This window comes from Somniosus microcephalus, chromosome 31, assembly GCF_052327205.1.
Source record: "Somniosus microcephalus isolate GS21.2 chromosome 31, FLI_Smic_1.0, whole genome shotgun sequence".
Taxonomy (NCBI): Eukaryota; Metazoa; Chordata; class Chondrichthyes; order Squaliformes; family Somniosidae; genus Somniosus; species Somniosus microcephalus.
The window spans coordinates 21601841-21621182 of record NC_141017.1 but is presented as its reverse complement, the minus strand read 5'-3'; the positions used below and the strand labels follow the sequence as shown (position 1 = coordinate 21621182).

The window sequence follows — 19342 nt, the reverse complement described above, 5'->3', positions numbered from 1 at the left end:
GTCTATATGTAGATTAAAGTCCCCCATGATTACTGTATTACCTTCGTTACATGCGCCTCTAATTTCCTGATTTATACGCTGCCCTACATTACAACTACTGTTTGGGGGCCTATAAACAACTCCCACCAATGTTTTCTGGATCGCGACTGAATCCAGTTCCACCTGATTCCATCCCATATTTTACAGAGAGCCGTTTTCAATAGGATTTGGGCCTAAGTGAGCTCAAGCTCCTAAAAGCTTTGACCCCATGCCAAATGGCAAAGATGGAGTCATCTGCCTAGTGGCTGAGAACTACCATGAGTCCCACTGAGATCCTTTTGAAAGGCCCCAAATGCTCTGCAGATAATTGATCCCAGAGGAGACTGAGCAGCTCTCTTGTCCCACCAAATAACTCCTTCCCAGAGCGAAATAATCTTTTTACCCCTGTTTTTTCTGACCTCGGATGGGCTTTGGGAAGGACTTATGGAGATACCGCTGTGGTTCACTCCATCTTACCAGGGTGGATTGGAGCTCAAGTGCCCTTACAGATGCCGATGGCCCACCCTGACTATAAAGATGGTTATCCCCAATCCCCGCCATTTGGAATCGGGTCAGAATCTCAGGCTTGAGTACACTTAGGTCCCTCTCTGCCTCACTGGGGGAATGGGGCCATTGGAAATCTGGCCCAACTATTTTCAGGCGAGAATTGGTGAAGAAAGTATGGAAGAGCTGACAAAGAGCAATAATGAGGAAGACTCACTACGTTTAGATGGCTTGTTGAACTGAAATTGCATTTGATGCTTTGGAGTCTTGTACTCATCAATGTGCGAGTTGGTGATGCTGGGGATTGGAAATTCTTCAATTTCAGGCAGCGCATTGCAGATCACAACAACTCGCTGCATAAAGAAAATTTCTCCTCATCTCCCCTCTGGTTCTTTTGCCGATTATCTTTTGTGCTAAGTCATCCTTTTAGCCTGGTACTATTTGCATCTGTTGAACTGAAACAATAAGACGGCAGAATGTGAATAAATCTCACTCCTGCAGGACACATTACAGAGATTGTTTTCTTTTGCTCTTAGATCTGGAAGTAAGAGTTTTTCAAGGGAAGAACAGTTCGGTCAACGATAGAGTGAGTTTACAGGCGAAGGGCAATGTGATGGATATTTATCGACGTACAGTCACCGGAGGAACCACGAATGGTAAATGCACTGGTTATCGCTGCTTTGCTTCAGTTGCTCTCAGCAAACACCTCTGCAGGTTTACACCTTCTTCTCAATGAAGTGAAGTGAAGCACAAACCCTTCAGGACGTGAAGCCCTGGTCCTGCAGTGGGAAGTGGTGTTCGAGCTCCAAGAGGCGGGGCTATAGAGGGGGGCCTGTGCCCATCATTCCCCACATGGTGAGGTGTGAGGTCCACCATGACACCGTGGCCTTTGGGAACCAGTCGGAGTCAGGCCCAGAGAGGGAGGCAGAATCGGAGGGAGAGTTACCCCAGCCTCGTCCTTGTGTCTTCCAGCAGCTGTTGCAGATCAGAAATGGCAGAGGCCCAGGAACAAGTTGCTCGTCTCTCTTCCCACGCAATGAGTTAGGGGGGTGGAGGGGAGAATAAGTAGAATTACCGTAGAAATAAAAATGGCATTTTAGGATGAATCTACTGCCCGGAGAGAAGTAGTGACAGCGGTCTTCATATCTGCTGATTGGCCTGGAGGTGCATTATGGTCAGAATTGTGTGACCGCCTCATTTTATTTTACATAGGATTACATCGGATATACGGCACAGAAACAGGCCATTCGACCCAACCAGTCCATGCCAGCGTTTATGCTCCACTCGAGCCTCCTCCCGTCTTTCCTCATCTAGCTCCATCAGCATAACCCTCTATTCCCTTCTCCCTCATGTGCTTATCTAGCTTCCCCTTAAATGCATCTATACTATTTGCCTCAACCACTCCCTGTGGTAGCGAGTTCCACATTCTCACCACTCTTTGGGTAAAGAAGCTTCTTCTGAATTCCCTATTGGATTTCTTGGTGACTATCTTATATTGATGGCCTCTAGTTATGCTCCTCCCCACAAGTGGAAACATTCTCTGTATCCGCTCTATCAAAACCTTTCATCATTTTATAGACCTCTATTAGGCCACCCCTCAGCCGTCTTTGTCCAAGAGAAAAGAAACCCAGGGATCCACTCTCCCTGCTCTGCTCCATTCCCTCTGATACCATCTCCCTGAACTCACTGAACATCACCCCAGGGATCCGCCAGTGACCTTCAGATCTCCGCTCCCTGTTCCCCTGCAGTTTTGCTCCATCTTTCACTGGATCCTCGGACTCTTTCGGTGCCTCCCAGCCCCGGGAGGTTTCTGGCCCGACCCGAGTATCTTCAGGCATTCTCCTTCTGATGCGGCGCTGCTTTCCCTCTGAACTCCTGGAGTTCAGGCGCGAGGTCTCCTGAGGTTGAATATCAGATCGGGTTGAGGGACGGAAGAATTAGGCGGCCCTTCTGAAGGGCTGGGAATGAAGGCTGCAAATGGTTGGAGTTGCTGTTTAAACTATGTCTCTGCCCCAATCCCTCTCCCTCCCCTCTAAGCGACAATTGCTTTTAGCCTTCTTCTCCTTTTTCTTAGGCAGTCCCTCAGAACCGAAGATGACTTGCTTCCACATTAAAAATGAGTTCTCAGGTGACTGATGAGTCCAATGCGGGACCTACAGTCTCTGTCACAGGTGGGGCAGACGGTGGTTGAAGGGGTGGGTGGGTTGGGTGTTTGGGTTGACGTGCGTGCCTTGCGCTGCCTGCGCTTGGCTTCTGCTTGCTCCCGGCGAAGCGACTCGAGGTGTTCAGTGCCTTCCGGATGCTTCTCCTCCACTTTGTGCGGTCTTGGGCCAGGGATTCCCAGGTGTCAGTGGGGATGTTACACTTTTTCAAGGAGGCTTTGAGAGTGTCCTTGAAGCGTTTCCTCTGCCCACCTGGAGCTCTCTTGCCGTGCCGGAGCTCTGAGTGCAGCGTTTGTTTTGGGAGTCTCGTATCGGGCATGCGGTCAATGTGACCCGTCCATCGGAGCTGATTGAGCGTGGTCAAAGCTTCGATGCTGGGGGATGTTGGCCTGAGCGAGAACACTGACGTTGGTGCGCCTATTCTGCCAATGGATTTGCAGCATCTTGTGGAGGCAGCGTTGGTGGTACCTCTCCAGTGCTTTGAGGTGCCTGCTGTACATGGTCCATGTCTCTGAGGCATACAGCAGGGTGGGTATCACTGCTGCTCTGTAGACCATGAGCTTAGTGCTGGGTTTGAGGTCCTGGTCTTCAAACACTCTCTTCCTCAGGCGACCGAAGGCTGCACTGGCACACTGAAGGCGGTGTTGGACTTCGTCGTCGACGTCTGCCCTTGTTGACAGTAGCCACCATCGCTGTGTCTCCTGTCTGTGCTTCCTGTCCCTAGGTCCCGGGAACTTCGGGCGGTGCAGGGCCCATTGAAGACTCTCCTGAGTCTGAGGCTAAACCACACTGTTCACAACCTTGGTGTCATATTTGACCCTGAAATGAGCTTCTGACCACATATCCGCAGCATAACAAAGACTGCCTACTTCCACCTCCGTAATATCGCCCCCTGGTTATTGACCTCTCTGCTAAGGGAATTAATTCCTTCCTATCCACTCTATCTAGGCCCCTCATAATTTTATACACCTCAATTAGGTCTCCCATCAGCCTCCTCTGTTCCAAAGAAAATAACCCCAACCTATCCAATCTTTCCTCATAGCTAAAATTCCCCAGTCCAGGCAACATCCTGGTGAATCTCCTCTGTACCCTCTCTAGTGCAATCGCATCTTTCCTGTAATGTGGTGACCAGAACTGCATGCAATATTCTAGCTGAGGCCTAACTAGCATTTTATACAGTTCAAGCATAACCTCCCTGCTCTTATATTCTATGCCTCAGCTAATAAAGGCAAGTATCCCGTATGCCTTCTTAACCACCTTATCTACCTGTCCTGCTACCTTCAGGGATCTGTGGACATGCACTCCAAGGTCCCTCTGTTCCTCTGTACTTATCAGTGCCCTACCATTTATTGTGTATTCCCTTGCCTTGTTAGCCCTCCCCAAATGCATTGCCACTTTGCCTTGTATACCATGGACTTTTACTTTCGTGACTAGTCTGCCATGTGGGACCTTATCAAAAGCCTTGCTAAAATCCATATACATTACATCAAACACACAACCCTCATCGACCGTCCTTGTTACCTCCTCAAAAAATTCAATCAATTCGTTAATACTAGAGTGTCAGTCATGACTCAGTGGGTCGCACTCACTCTCACCTCGGAGTCAGAAAGTCTTAAGTTCAAGTCCTACATCAGAGAAGATCAACGAGGCTGATTCCTAGTGTCAATGGGGCTTTTTAAAAATTTGTTTATGGGATTTGGGGGTCGCTGGCAAGGCCAGCATTTATTGCCCAACCCTAATTGCCCTTGAGAAGGTGGTGGTGAGCTGCCTTCTTGAACCGTTGCAGTCCGTGTGGTGAAGGTGCTCCCACTGTGCTGTTAGGGAGGGAGTTCCAGGATTTTGACCCAGTGACGATGAAGGATCGACGATATACTTCTAAGTCAGGATGTTGTGTGACTTGGAGGGGCACTTGGAGGTGGTGGTGTTCCCATGTGCCTGCTGCTCTTGTCCTTCTAGGTGGAAGAGGTCGTGGGTTTGGGAGGTGCTGCCGAAGAAGCCTTGGCGAGTTGCTGCAGTGCATCTTGTAGATGGTGTAGGAATTAAACAAGCGGGGTTGGGGTTATGGTTATTGTCCCTGGCCAGTCAGAAGCCTCTGAGCTGCTCCAGGGACCCCCGTGCGATTTCGAAGCGCTCCCCTATTCCTGGTTCTGACCGCTGGACTTATTCAGTGGCGATGTAGACAGAAAAACATGACTCGTGGTTCGGGTGCAAAACAGACCAGTATTTATTGAAACAAAAGAAATAAACAACTTAAAAATAATCGATACAACACACCTATGCCTGGTACAGCACTTTTCCTTAACACAGTTCACTTATCGTTTACTGCAGCACTCTTTTGCTTAGTGGCTTTACTTAACTACAGCACCTTTAACTAGTGCAACACACCTTTAATACAGTACGCTTTGCTCACTACAGCACCTCTGCTTAGTGGCTTTTACTTAAATACAGCACTTTAATACAGCTGCTTAGTGTCCACTGAAGCACCTTTCTGCTTAGCGCAACACTGTTACTCAAATACAGGAAACTTCGCGATATCCGGCACCAACGGGACCGAGCTGCTGCCGATCTCTCAAAACTTCCGGATAGACCAGCGCTAATGTTGAAGGATACGGAGGTTTTCATCTCCGTATCTGACAACAAACACTGTTGCTTAGCAACAGCTTGTAAACACTCGGCCCGTACCTTGGAAGCGTCTCTGAAGCTGTTGCTAAGCTACAGAGACGCTTTCCAGAGCCTGACTGTTAAAAAAAATGCTAGGAGAAGAAAAAAAACCTAATCAAAACGGCTGCTGATTTCTGCCGTTAGATCGAGGTTTCCGGACATACAACCTCCGGATAAACCAAAGTTTCCTGTACAGCACTTTACTTCTTACAAATCACTTAATGTTCACTACAGCACTTCCCTGCTTAGTGCAACACTTTTATTTAAATACAGCACTTTTAATACAGAACTCAGTGTTCACTACAGCACTTCTCTGCTAGTGCAACACTGTTACTTAAATAGGGGAGGAGAGAACAGACACAATGAGGGAAAATCGACTAAAATTACAGTTCTAACAAAATTCCCCTTAATTCCCACCCCATACCTATTCTAAGTTGCCTTGTAATGGGCCAGAAAAGGTATGCTCACCAATGAAAATGCCTGCTCCGTGCCCCCTGCGGCCTATGATCTTCACTGCCCCGAAGTAAAGAATACCCCAGTATTTAAAAGTAAACTGCTGGTATTCCACTCCTTTAGGCAGGCTTCTGAGCTGTTCTTCTGTAGGCAGAGCATGGAGGCGAGGCGGCAGAGAGAGAGAGGGAGATGGCTTCTTGAGAAGCTATCTTATACCCCAATTGGGGCCGAAACCTTCCCGCCCAAATGCAGGTGCATCTGGGCTGAACAAAAGGGATCCAAACTGTCCCCATTGTCTGTGATGGGTTTGGATGAATTACCCATTTATCGTGATGGGTTTGTGAATGTATTCCCATTCATCGTACTGGGTTTGAATGGAGCTGCCTTGGTTTGAAAAAAAGCATGTCTTTCTATAATTGCTGAGTAAACAGCTTTGGAAGTTAGTGTAAACAAAAGTCATTGTCCTGTGGTCGAACTGAAACCGCAGTCTCAAGTGGTTAATCCTTTGTGTAAACATAGTAGCAGTTTCTGTCGATTGTCTCTGCAGGGAGGGGAACTCCCTGAACTGCCTTTGATTGGCAGTTTAGTCAGCCATCTTTGATCTTCCCTTTTCATATGTCCACAGTCTGTGTCCTGACACGAGGTCGGGCAGCCATCTTTGATTACCCCTTTTTCACAGACACACACAAGCTGCCTTTTCAATGTCTTTTGTCTTCTGCCACGAGGTCTGATGGCCATTTTGATCCCTGGATTATTAAAGATATATTACCCAGGTATTCTTTAATCGAAAAAATCAATCTTCGGGACTGTAGGAAATTTCAAAATTATTGCAAAATCCTTACAGTCCCCCATCGGATACTAAAACTTGCTTGTAGTATCCTGTCGAAAAGTGAGCAATAATTTCTGACCCCCCACAAACAACCTTCCCTTAATACTTATCTAAATCTATCTACGATCCCCCGACACCTCCATCTCCCCTGCCCAGAGAGAATCGCAGTACGGTAGGCATCTATCGACAGAAAACAAGATTAATTAAATAATCAATACACGGAGGGGGTGCAATGCCCCTGCACCACTTATATTCACAATAAGTCAAGCATGGAGGATGTCCGACGCCCCTGCACTACTTGTAACATAATTTTAACATGATACAACATCTTTAATGGGATTGTCACCCAGCCAACATATCTGCTAAAAATACACATGGAAGACAACGAGCTTCCCTTTTTTTTAGTACAATGCAATTGCCTGGCACTTTATTGAATAGCACTATTCTTCAGCCATAAATGTATTTTAAATTTTCACAATGCAAACATAACAATTCAGAGGCATGTGCAATTCATTCCCTTAACTCCAAACAAGCAGTAAAATAATTAACAAGTTTCGTAAATTCTTAGTCTTAAATTGAATTTCCAGTCTTAATCTTAAATTGAATTTCCAGTAACAGTTTAAATGTTGTTGGCATCCGCCTCCTGCAGACCCCTTCCTTCGCGGGCTGGGAGTGCTCCTTCCTTGAGCACTCAGTGACACGCTGGTCCTCTGTGCCTTCCGGAACTCTGAAAAAGACTAAAAAAAAATCTCGCCAGGTCCCCTGGCTCAGGGGGGTGTAATCAGGTCCCGCGACCTTGATTCACAGTACAATTCCGGAATGGTACCATACTTAAAACTTATACACTAATAATATCACTACTGAATTGCAATATAAAAATTAAAATTAACACGTTCTACCTTAATCCTTATACACACTACTTGAACAAAGCTATATACAAGCGCTGCCTGTCTCCGGGCGGCCAGCCTAATCCCTGGTTGGGCTGCCACAGGCTGCTCCCTGCGGCGTGGCTGGACTGATTCCAGCTTCTTGTCCCTCGCAGCTTATGGCTGCTGGTTGGGGACCTCTGCCTTTTGGCCTCTCCCTGACTCGGGAGACCGCCCTACTGGAAAGTGGGTGACCATACATTCTTGGGCTCGGGTACCCGAAGAGATCACCTAGGGAGTGTCGCCGGTGGGGCTACCCTGGCGAGCAGACCTTTAGCTCGGGTCACACTCCCTGCTGGCTGGGGATCTCCTCTTTTGGGTCCCTCCCTTCCCAAACCTGGGCTGGGGACAGGCAATCCCTTGCCACTGGCTGCCGGTGGCTGAGAGCCTTCCCCTTCAGGTCTAAAACCTGGTTCAAGCTCTTCCCCGGAGTCCCACTAGAGAGGGGTAATCGCTCGGGCCAAGTGCTGGGGAATTTCTCCTCTCATACACCCGACTGCGCCTGCGTGTGCAGTGTGTGTGTGCATACTCACTGCAGGCTGGGGATTTCTAACCTCAGGTACAATCCCAGCTGCCTGTTTCCCTGCCCCTTGCTTAAACAAACCGCATTGTTTGATATAACTGGCTGCCTGCTAGTAATCCTGTTCAGAATCCATTTCTCTTACCAGGGCGGCCTTAAAGGTGGAGTCTGGGGCTTGGACTTGCTTTTGGTCCGGGGCCAAAACTATCCCCTGTGTGCCTCCCTTGTCCTGGATTACTGCTACCGGACCTGCTTTACAGGGGTCCCAGAACTCTCCTTCCCTGTTTCTCAGAGCTGTGGGTGGCGGTCGTGGGACCTCTGATTCCCTGACCAACCTTTCCCCGGGTGTTGCCTGTGGGATGGTTTTACTTGGGTTGCCAGTAAAATCTGACTGACCTGCCTTCGGGCTGATCAGACATATCATCCCCTTTGCTCTTTTTAAAGCCACATTCAAGCTTTCTATCTCTGCTCTACAGGGGCCATGATCTGCTTTCTCAAACCCTTGCTCGCAGGCCAGCTTATATGCTGCCTTTACCTCCCTAACCTTTTCCTCCTGCTCTTTTATTTCTTGTATGATGCGAGCGTTCTCCTCCCGCACCCTCATCTCATTGTTCTTGGCCTCTGCAACTAGGCACTTCAGGTACTCTGACTCGTGCCTCGTGTGGCTTTTGCCCTCACTAAACTGAACCACCAGGCGCTCTACCTTGGCCTGGTATTCTTCAACCTCCCTTTCCCTATCCCAACTCTCTGCTCTGGCTTCCCTAAGCCTGCGGGTGACTTCCCCAAGCCTGCGGGAACCTAACCACAAACAAACCAGTGGGATAAAAAGAAACCCAATAATTGCTGCTCTTTCCAGACCCAAACCACTGTCTGCTACATTGCACACCGTTGCCGATGTCCCTGCCACGGTCGGCATTTTGTAGGAATTAATAACGGGGGTGGTTGGGGTTATTGTCATTGTCTCTGGCCAGTCAGAAGCCTCTGAGCTGCTCCAGGGACCCCTGTGCGGTTTCGAAACGCTCCCCTATTCCTGGTTCTGACCACCGGACTTATTCAGTAGCGATGTAGACAGAAAAACACCGAGACTCGTGGTTCGGGTGCAAAACAGACCAGTATTTATTGAAACAAAAGAAATAAACAACTTAAAAATAATCGATACAACACACCTATGCCTGGTACAGCATTTTTGCTTAATACAGTTCACTTATCGTTTACTGCAGCACTCTTTTGCTTAGTGGCTTTACTTAAATACAGCACCTTTAACTAGTGCAACACACCTTTAATACAGTACACTTTGCTCACTACAGCACCTCTGCTTAGTGGCTTTTACTTAAATACAGCACTTTAATACAGCTGCTTAGTGTCCACTGAAGCACCTTTCTGCTTAGTGCAACACTTTTATTTAAATACAGCACTTTGAATACAGAACTCAGTGTTCACTACAGCACTTCTCTGCTAGTGCAACACTGTTACTTAAATAGGGGAGGAGAGAATGGACACAACGAGGGAAAATCGACTAAAATTACAGTTCTAACAAAATTCCCCTTAATTCCCACCCCTATACCTATTCTAAGTTGCCTTGTAATGGGCCAGAAAAGGTATGCTCACCAATGAAAGTGCCTGCTCCGTGCCCCCTGCGGTCTATGATCTTCACTGCCCCGAAGTAAAGAATACCCCAGTATTTAAAAGTAAACTGCTGGTATTCCACTCCTTTAGGCAGGCTTCTGAGCTGTTCTTCTGTAGGCAGAGCATGGAGGCGAGGCGGCAGAGAGAGAGAGAGATGGCTTCTTGAGAAGCTATCTTATACCCCAATTGGGGCCGAAACCTTCCTGCCCAAATGCAGGTGCATCTGGGCTGAACAAAAGGGATCCAAACTGTCCCCATTGTCTGTGATGGGTTTGGATGAATTACCCATTCATCGTGATGGGTTTGTGAATGTATTCCCATTCATCGTACTGGGTTTGAATGGAGCTGTCTTGGTTTGAAAAAAAGCATGTCTTTCTATAATTGCTGAGTAAACAGCTTTGGAAGTTAGTGTAAACAAAAGTCATTGTCCTGTGGTCAAACTGAAACTGTAGTCACAAGTGGTTAATCCTTTGTGTAAACATAGTAGCAGTTTCTGTCGATTGTCTCTGCAGGGAGGGGAACTCCCTGAACTGCCTTTGATTGGCAGTTTAGTCAGCCATCTTTGATCTTCCCTTTTCATATGTCCACAGTCTGTGTCCTGACACGAGGTCGGGCAGCCATCTTTGATTACCCCTTTTTCACAGACACACACAAGCTGCCTTTTCAATGTCTTTTGTCTCTGCCACGAGGTCTGATGGCCATTTTGATCCCTGGATTATTAAAGGTATATTACCCAGGTATTCTTTATTCAAAAAAAACAACCTTTGGGACTGTAGGAAATTTCAGAATTATTGCGAAATCCTTACAATGGTGCACACTGCAGCCATGGTACGCCGGTGGTGGAGGGAGTGAATGTTTATGGTGGTGGATGGGGTGCCAATCAAGCGGGCTGCTTTGTCGTGGATGGTGTCAAGCTTCTTGAGTGTTGTTGGAGCTGCACTCATCCAGGCAAGTGGAGAGTATTCCATCACACTCCTGACCTGTGCCTTATAGATGGTTTGAAAGGCTTTGGGGAGTTAGGAGGTGAGATACTCTCTGCAGAATACCAAGCCTCTGACCTGCTGTTGTTGCCACAGTATTTATGTGGCTGGTCCAGTTAAGTTGCTGGTCAATGGTGACCTCCAGGATGTTGGTGGTGGGGGATTCGGCAATGGTAATGCCTTTGAATGTCAAGGTTGCGGTGGTTAGACGCTTGCTTGTTGGAGATAGTCATTGCCTGCCATTTCTATGACGGCAATGTTACCTGCCACTTATCAGCCCAAATCTGAACATTGTCCAGGTCTTGTTGCATGTGGGTATGGACTGCTTCATTATCTTAGGAGCTTTGAATGGTGCTGAACACTGTGCAGTCATCAGCGAACATCCCCATTTCTGACCTTATGTTGGAGGGAAGGTCATTGATGAAGCAGCTGAAGATGGTTGGACCTAGGACACTGCCCTGAGGAACTCCTGCAGTGATGCCCTGGGGCTGTGATGATTGACCTTCAACCACCACAACCATCTTCCTTTGTGCTAGGTATGACTCCAGCCAGTGGAGAGTTTTCCCCCGATTCCCATGATGTATTTGAGGAGGACTTTGCAGGGTCGTCTGGGCTGGTTGTGCCGTTGCCGTGTCCATAGCCGGTGCCAAGGTCGATGCCGGGTGGTCTGTATGGTTTCAATTTTATTATTTTGTTTCGTGGCGGTTTGTTATAACTGAGTGGCTTCCTAGGCCATTTCAGAGGGAAGTTAAGAGTCAACCACATTACTGTGGGTCTGGAGTCGCATATAAACCAGACCAGGTAAGGACGGCAGATTTCCTTCCCTAAAGGACACTAGTGAACCAGATGGGTTTTTACAACATTTGAACTCACATCTCCGATCATTATGACAATCCAATAATATCATGGTTACCATTGCTGATACTAGTTTTTTATTCCAAATTTATTTAATTAAATTCCCCAGCTGCCATGGTGGGATTTGAACTCTAGCCTCTGGATCATTAGTCCAGGCCTCTGGATTACTAGCCCAGGCCTCTGGATTACTAGCCCAGGCCTCTGGATCATTAGCCCAGGCCTCTGGATTACTAGACCAGGCCTCTGGATTACTAGCCCAGGCCTCTGGATTACTAGCCCAGGCCTCTGGATTACTAGCCCAGGCCTCTGGATTACTAGCCCAGGCCTCTGGATTACTAGCCCAGGCCTCTGGATTACTAGCCCAGTGACATTACCACCATGCAGCAGTTCAAGACGGCGGCTCACCATCACCTTCTCAAGGGCAATGAGGGATAGGCAATAAATGCTGGCCTGGCCAGGGATGCCCACATCCCAGGAATTAATAAAGAAAAAAATTGAGTTACAAGAATAGACTGGGAAAATTGGGGCTTGAAAGGAAGAGTCTGATAGAGGATCTTAAAGAGGTACGCAAGGTATTAAATGGCTCGGGTAAGATTAACCGGGCACTGCTTCAGGGCTTGCCTGGATACTAGAATAAAGGGGCGTAGGTTGAAACTGGTGAAAGGAAAGTTGAGGACAGACATCTGCAAGAACTTCTTCAGCCAGAGTAATGAACACTTGGAATGGTCTCCTGGGGGATGTAATGGAGCGCAAAGCCTTAGCCTCATTAACGAGACAGTCAGATGACCTGATGGAAGGGAATGTAGGTCTTCTGTCTGCGTGGATGAGCTAAACCAAATGGCCTCCCTAATCTGGGATTTTGCTATTCCTTGCTGTCTTTATTGCACTGCCACAATCGGCTGCTCTCCAATCCTCTGTTTCTATGTCTTGTGAATGTCTACAAATCCCACTGGATTTAGCAGCGATCTGTTCTCGGAAGCTAGCCGTGATCTGCTCTGGTGCTGCAGCAGGAGTTCCGTGTATGTTATAGCCATCGCCCACCCTCTGGATTTCACTCCAGCATTAGTAACGTTTAACACTCCCTCCAGGGACAGATTTTGCTGCTGTAGCTTTGATCGCCTACAAGAAAATGGATTCCATCCTGAATGAAAGTGTTTTCAACCTCAGCACCACCGGTGGAAAGCTGAAGCCATTTCGATTGATCTCAAACGTAGTTTCAGCCGTGATAACTAACAGGGACAAGCATGGACTCGACCCGACAGTGAACTTCACTTTCCAACACACAGAGGTTTGTAACGAGTTGTGCCCGTTTGGTGTACAGTTTGTAACAGGTTGGATCATGGCTCTCATCCGGGTCTCCCAATGATATTGGTGCAGTGAAACAGCAGCACCAGGTTTAAAAACTAACCAGGTATTTCTGCCAATTATGGCAATTTCGTGAAACAGCGGAAAGATCACTGGGCTGAGAATTAGTCTGTTAATCTGCCAGCGTTCTTGTTATGTCACATAACAATATGTGACATATGGACCACATGGAGTGGGCTGTGAGACAAAGCAGCTCATTAATGAAGCAGGAAACATAAATAAATGGTAATTATTGATTTATTCTCATTAGAGTTTGTGAAAATTGCCCCCCCCCCGCCCTCAGTTTTATCCCCTACTCTTTGAAGATCCTGACTCTTGCCTGGGTACAGCCTCCCATTCATCACTCAATTGTCTATCCCTCCTGTGTGAAGGTAGACAGTGTCAGCAGGTTAGTCACTGGTGGAAAGGATCACCATTGACCCTGGACCTGCTCTCACCCATTGTCCACACACCACGCTGAGGCTGGTTGCAGTCCACCAACTTCTGCCTCGGCTGAGATGGGCTAATCCAACACAGACCCAGAGTTGAGCCTGGTGTGTTTCCTTCTGTGTGACTCAGTACCACACTGGGTGATGCCTTTTCCCACTGAGCGTTACACACACGATCCATTTGCCCGATTACAGCTGGATGGTAACATATAATCCCTGCTCTCCACAGGAGACTATCGGTGATTGGACAACGCACTGCGTCCACTGGAATTACGCAGCTGGGAAAAGTTATTGGTCTCCCAGCGGATGCAGTGTGGGGGGTTCCAATGGAACGGAGACCCAGTGTCGATGCAATCACCTCTCCAGCCTTGCTCTGCTGATGTCTCCTAGCGAACGGCAGGTATAGATGTTTATTCATCAATATTCTTCATGGTTAGTACTGAACTCATGACAACTGGACACAACAACCCTGAACATAAGAACGTAAGAAATAGGAGCTGGAGTCAGCCATTTGGACCTTTGAGCCTGCTCCGCCATTCAATAAGATCATGGCTGATCTGGTAGCTCGACACCCCCTTCCCACACTATCCCCATATCCCTTAATTCCCTTAGTTCCCAAAAATGTATCGACCACTGCCTTGAACATACTCAAAGACTGAGCCTCCACAGCCCTCTGGGGCAGAGAATTCCAAATATTCACCACCCTCTGAGTGAAGAAATTTCTCCTCATCTCAGTCCTAAATGGCCGACCCCTTATTCTGAGACTGTGACCCCGTGTTCTAGATTCCCTAGCCAAGGGAAACATTTTCTCAGCATTAACCCTGTCAAGCCCCTTAAGAATTTTATATGATTTAATCAGATCACCTCTGAGTTTTCTAAACTCTAGGGAGTACAGGCCCATTCTCCTCAATCTCTCCTTATAGGACAATCCCCTCATCCCAGGAACCAGTCTCATGAACCTTCGTTGTACTCCCTCTAAGGCAAGTATGTCTTTCCTTAGATAAGGAGACCAGAACTGTACACAGTACTCCAGGTGTGGCCTCACCAATGCCCTGTATAATTGGAGTAAGACTTCTTGGCCTAGAAATTCAGTTGTTAGCGCCAGCCGCTAGCGCCTTAGGAGGAGGAGAAGTGGGGTGCTAAGCGGCTCGCGCCCGGGCGCGGCACGATCTGCACCTCTCGCGAACTTCACTCAAGATTTAGCGGCGGCGCTAAACCACAGTGCCCGCTCAGCTGCGCGCGCAGATCGTGACGTCATTTCATGGTGCAACGCCCTTGGTGCGCCCCGAACCGGAACTTCAGTGGCGCTGCCCTTCTTTGCGCCTGGCGCCCCCAGCGACTGGCAGAGGGGAATGGTTCCCAGTCGCTGCGGGGCGCGGGTGGCACTATTTAAAGGGGACTCCTCCTGCATTATAAGTGACAGCCATTTTGTGCCAATCCTTCTGTGTGAGAGACGGATATTTGGAGAGAGACAAAGGCAGAGAGCTTTCTGCTTTGACTCAGCGCTTGCACAGGTACTTCTGGCTTCAGGCCAGAGCTTTGCACTTGGATTTCACTTTCAGTGCCATAGCCTTGAGTCGCCACATATAATGGGGGCTGCAATGGGTGGAAACGTTGGCTTTCTGCATTGCATTCAAAGGGATCAGAGACGCCGTGAGTGAGTGCCAGTCATGGCCAGATGGAGAAGGGCCAACAGGCGTCGGCACAGGAGGCCTTACCCACCCAGGGTATACCGCCAGCAGTTCTCATATCTGAACATGTCTGAGGAGCAGTGTGTTCGGAGGCTGCGATTCAGAAGGGAGGTGGTCACTGAGATCTGCCACCTGCTTCGCAGAGATCTGCAGCCACAGCTGAGGAGCAGGACGTCTCTGTCAGTGGCAGTGAAGGTGACGGTGGCTCTCAACTTCTATGCCACCGGCTCCTTCCAATCCGCTACTGGGGATATTGCCAACATCTCCCAGTTCGCGGTACATTGCTGCATCTGCCAGGTGAACAATGCCCTTTTCAGAAGGAGACGTCAGTACATCTCCTTCCCCATGACCCGGGACAAGCAGCAAGAGTGTGCAATGGGATTTGGAAGAATAGCGGGCTTCCCCATGGTCCAGGGCATAGAACTGATGAACCAGCAATGGTCAGGCCTTGCTTCAGGGCTGCAGTGTGCAGGGCATGGCAGCCAAACAAGTCGACCCTCCCCCTTTAAGAGCTGACCGGCGCCAGCGTGTCTGCCTTCATTCAGAAACTCGCCGCAACTGCGCTGCGCCTGCCCTCGGTGTTAGCGCCTCGGCACGCCGGCTTAGCGCCTTATGATAGTCATGCAGCGCCTGCTTTAGCGCAGCAGCAACCTCTTGGGGCGATGCAACTGAATATCGGCGAAGGTGGCGCTAAGTTGCGCCGGGCACTAAATTTAGCGAACACGCGGCTGTAGCGCCCCAAACATGGCTATACTGAATTTCTAGGCCCTTTACTCTTATACTCTATTGATTCACCCTTTCTTCTCTCCCACTATTTACAGACCTGGTACTGTCCTGCACTCCGGGCCTTGGTCCTTCAACCAGATTAGTCTAAATCCCACAATCCAGGAACTTTCACACAACTTTCCTGATAGGTATAACCTCCACAGAACTGAGAGGTTAAACCGATCAGAAAAGGCTGAATAGCTGAGGCTCTTTCCTCCAGAAAAGAGAAGACTGAGGGGTGACCTAATAGAGGTCTTTGAAATTATGAAGGGGTTTGACAGCGTAGATGTAGAGAAGATATTCTCACTTGTGGGGGGACCCAAACTGGGGGACATAAATATAAGATAGTCACTAAAAAATCCAACAGGGAATTCAGGAGAAACGCCTTTGCCCAGAGAGTGGTTAGATTGTGGAACTCACTACTGCATGGAGTAGTTGAGGCGAATAGCATAGATGCTTTTAAGGGGAAGTTATGAGGCTTATGCTGATAAGATTAGATAAAGAGGCGTTAGAGGAGGCTTGTGCGGAACATAAACACTGGCAAAGACCAATTGGGCCGAATGGCCTGTTTCTGTGCTGTAATGTAATTCTATGATATGGGAACAGTATTCAAGACTTGTAGTGGATACAATTTGTAGTGAATTTAAGGGAAAGTGCTAAGCATGAAAGGAGACGTAAAGCTTCTTGGAGGCAGATTTAGTGATGGAGAAGATGTGAGAGATCCAGTTAAGGATTAGAAAGACAGCGAAGCCTAGAACGTCTACAGGTGACGCTGCACTAAAGGCGGAGTCCTCAAGGGTAAGAGGTGGACTTGTATATCATGTAAATATGTGCCATTCACAAGCATTTGACAATATCAGTGACAATACTGACTCCTCCGTCTACAGGACTCAAGTCAGGGATGTGATGGTTTACTTTGGAACATAGGAACAGGAGCAGGCCATTCAGCCCCTGCAGTCTGTTCCGTCACTCAGTTAGATCACGGCTGATCTGTACCTTAACTCCATTTACCCGCCTTGCTTCTGTAATCCTTAATACCCTTGCCTAACAAAAATCTATCAATCTCAGTTGTGAAATTTTCAATTGACCCCCAGCCTCAACAGCTTTTTGGGGGTGAGTGCTCCAGATTTCCACCACCCTTTGTGTGAAGAAGTGCTTCCTGACATCACCCTGAGCGGCCTGGCTCTAATTTTAAGGTTATGCCCCCTTGTTCTGGACTCCCCCCACCAGAGGAAATAGTTTCTCTCCATCTACCCTGTCAAATCCTTTAATCACCTTAAACACCTCAATTAGATCACCCCTTAATTTGCTAATCTCAAGAGAATACAAGCGTACTCTATGCAGCCTGTCCTTATAATCTAACCCTTTTAGCACGATATTATACTGGTACTTAGCACTCACTTGAATGCATGCCGCGACATTAACACTCAAGAAAGCTCAAAACCATCCAGGACAGATTGGTTTAGTTGATCAGTGCCAGTGCTATCTGATTAAGTGCTCACCCCTTCCACCATTGGCACACTGTGGCTGGCTATGTATTATCTACAAGATGCATTGCGGCAGCTCACCAAGATTACTTTGCACCATCTCCCTGCCCGTGACATCTCTCACCAAGAAGGACAAGAGAAGCAATGCCGTGGCAAACCATCACCTCCAAGGTGCCCTCCAAGTCAAACCATCCCGATTTGGACATATATAATTGATCTTTCATCGTCGCTGGGTCAATATCCTGGAATTTCCTACCTAACACCATTGTGGGAGCAACATCACCACAGGTCCAAGGAGAAGGGCCACCACGACCTTGTCAGGACAACTAGAGATGGTCAATAAATGCAGCCTTGCCAACATTTCCCATGTCCCAAGAACAAATTTTTAAAATGAACAAAATTGTAAACCTGTTTATAAAGAACACACTTATATGTTTCCTATGCTTAACACGTAAAGGTGTGAGGATTGGATCGATGGTAGAACTCCAACCTCTAAGGCAGTAGGTCATGGGTTCCAGCCCAACTCCAGAGACTTGAGCACATCATCTAGCCTGACACTCCAGTGCAGTACTGAGAGTGCTGCACTGTTGAAGGTGCTGTCTTTTATATGAGACATTATAGCAAAGCTCTATATGCCAACTCAGGTGAACATAAAAGATCCTATGTGTTGGATTTTATATGGAATAGTGCTAGTACTCTAGCTCCTGTGTCCCAGCATCTTATCCTTTATTTAATTAACAAATTTGAGAGTCCAGGAGGTAGCGATATAGCTGGCAGATGTTTATTAGTTAAAGGCAGTACACTGAGTAGTACATGCAAGCAATGCGTCTATATGCTCACATGTAGGATACCCATTGGCGTAGTTTGAGCTTACCACTCCCCAGGTGGTTCGCAGTCTTGAGTCTCACCCAGGGTATGTTGCATTCCACGATCATACCGGTACCATACCACACCTACTTTGGTCACAGGATATGGTGTAACACGAGCTCCACGTGCTATTCCTTTGTTTAAGACTGACCTATATTGGTTCTGTCCAATCCCCTTATCTCCAGCCCTCTGTATCATGTTTCCCTTACATTACTTTGCCGAGCACTTTTCAACACTTGCCCTTCAGGCCTGGGCCTGTCTGTCTACGGCAGGACATTGACCCTGACTCTATCTTAGTCCAGTGATAAACGTTCCACCTAAGCTAAACGTTCTACTTAGCTACAATGACTTTTAACAAGTACTGCAGTTAGTTACATTTACGCCTGTTGTTTTTAATTCTGCTTTCATGTCTACTCTTGCTCAAGCAGCCTGTTCTGTATATTCAGCACAACTCAGTCTCTCTCTCTCTCCACACTCACTGTATCTCCCTCTCCTAACTACCCCACGATGCTCTTTACCTATTGCCAGGCTGATATCTGATTATATTGGACACTATCCTACCCACTCTGCCACTATTTGATGAAGAGCAGTGGAGGTGTCCTGGCCAACATTTGCCCCTCAACCAACACCACCAAAAACAGATCATCTGATCATTTATCACATTGCTGTTTGTGGGAGCTTGCTGTGCACATATTGGCTGCCACGTTTCCTACATTACAACAGTGACTACTTCAGCAGCCTCTCGTTAGCTGTGGAGCATTTTGGGATGTCCTGAAAGGCACTATATAAAGGCAAGTTCTTTCTCTCTATAGGACGATCCCCTCGCTTTGACTGTAATTACATTCCTTGGGATTTCCGTATCGCTGGTGTGTCTTGGAATCGCCATCGTGACTTTTGCCTTCTGCCCCAGTTTAAAAAATGCCCTACATGCCACCCACATGCAGCTGTGCGTGAGTCTCTTCCTGGCGGAGCTTCTCTTCATCGTAGGGATCGACAGAACCGGAAACCGGGTAAGAGACCTCTCCACAGCCAGCAGCGCACGAGATCGTGTGTGTGTGTCTAAGCAAATTTGTCTGTGTCTGTGTAGAGACGGCAATGTCTGTCATGTGCATCTATGTGGGTGTGCCTGTGTGTGTCCATGTACACGTATGTTTGTGTGCGCGTTTGAGTGTACGTGTGTCTGGATCCATATGCATCATCGTCTT

At 47.8% G+C, this 19342-nt stretch overlaps 1 protein-coding gene across 1 annotated transcript in view; it reads left to right on the top strand.

Annotated features, from left to right (window-relative positions):
- LOC147097620 (adhesion G protein-coupled receptor E3-like) overlaps positions 1 to 19342 on the top strand; it is a 103500-nt gene that overhangs the window by 50646 nt on the left and 33512 nt on the right. Inside the window, exons 8-11 of the mRNA XM_085971422.1 lie at positions 1059 to 1178; positions 12623 to 12822; positions 13557 to 13727; positions 18950 to 19147. Of these exons, the coding sequence (XP_085827548.1) occupies positions 1059 to 1178; positions 12623 to 12822; positions 13557 to 13727; positions 18950 to 19147 (689 nt within the window). The remainder of the gene's footprint in view (positions 1 to 1058; positions 1179 to 12622; positions 12823 to 13556; positions 13728 to 18949; positions 19148 to 19342) is intronic.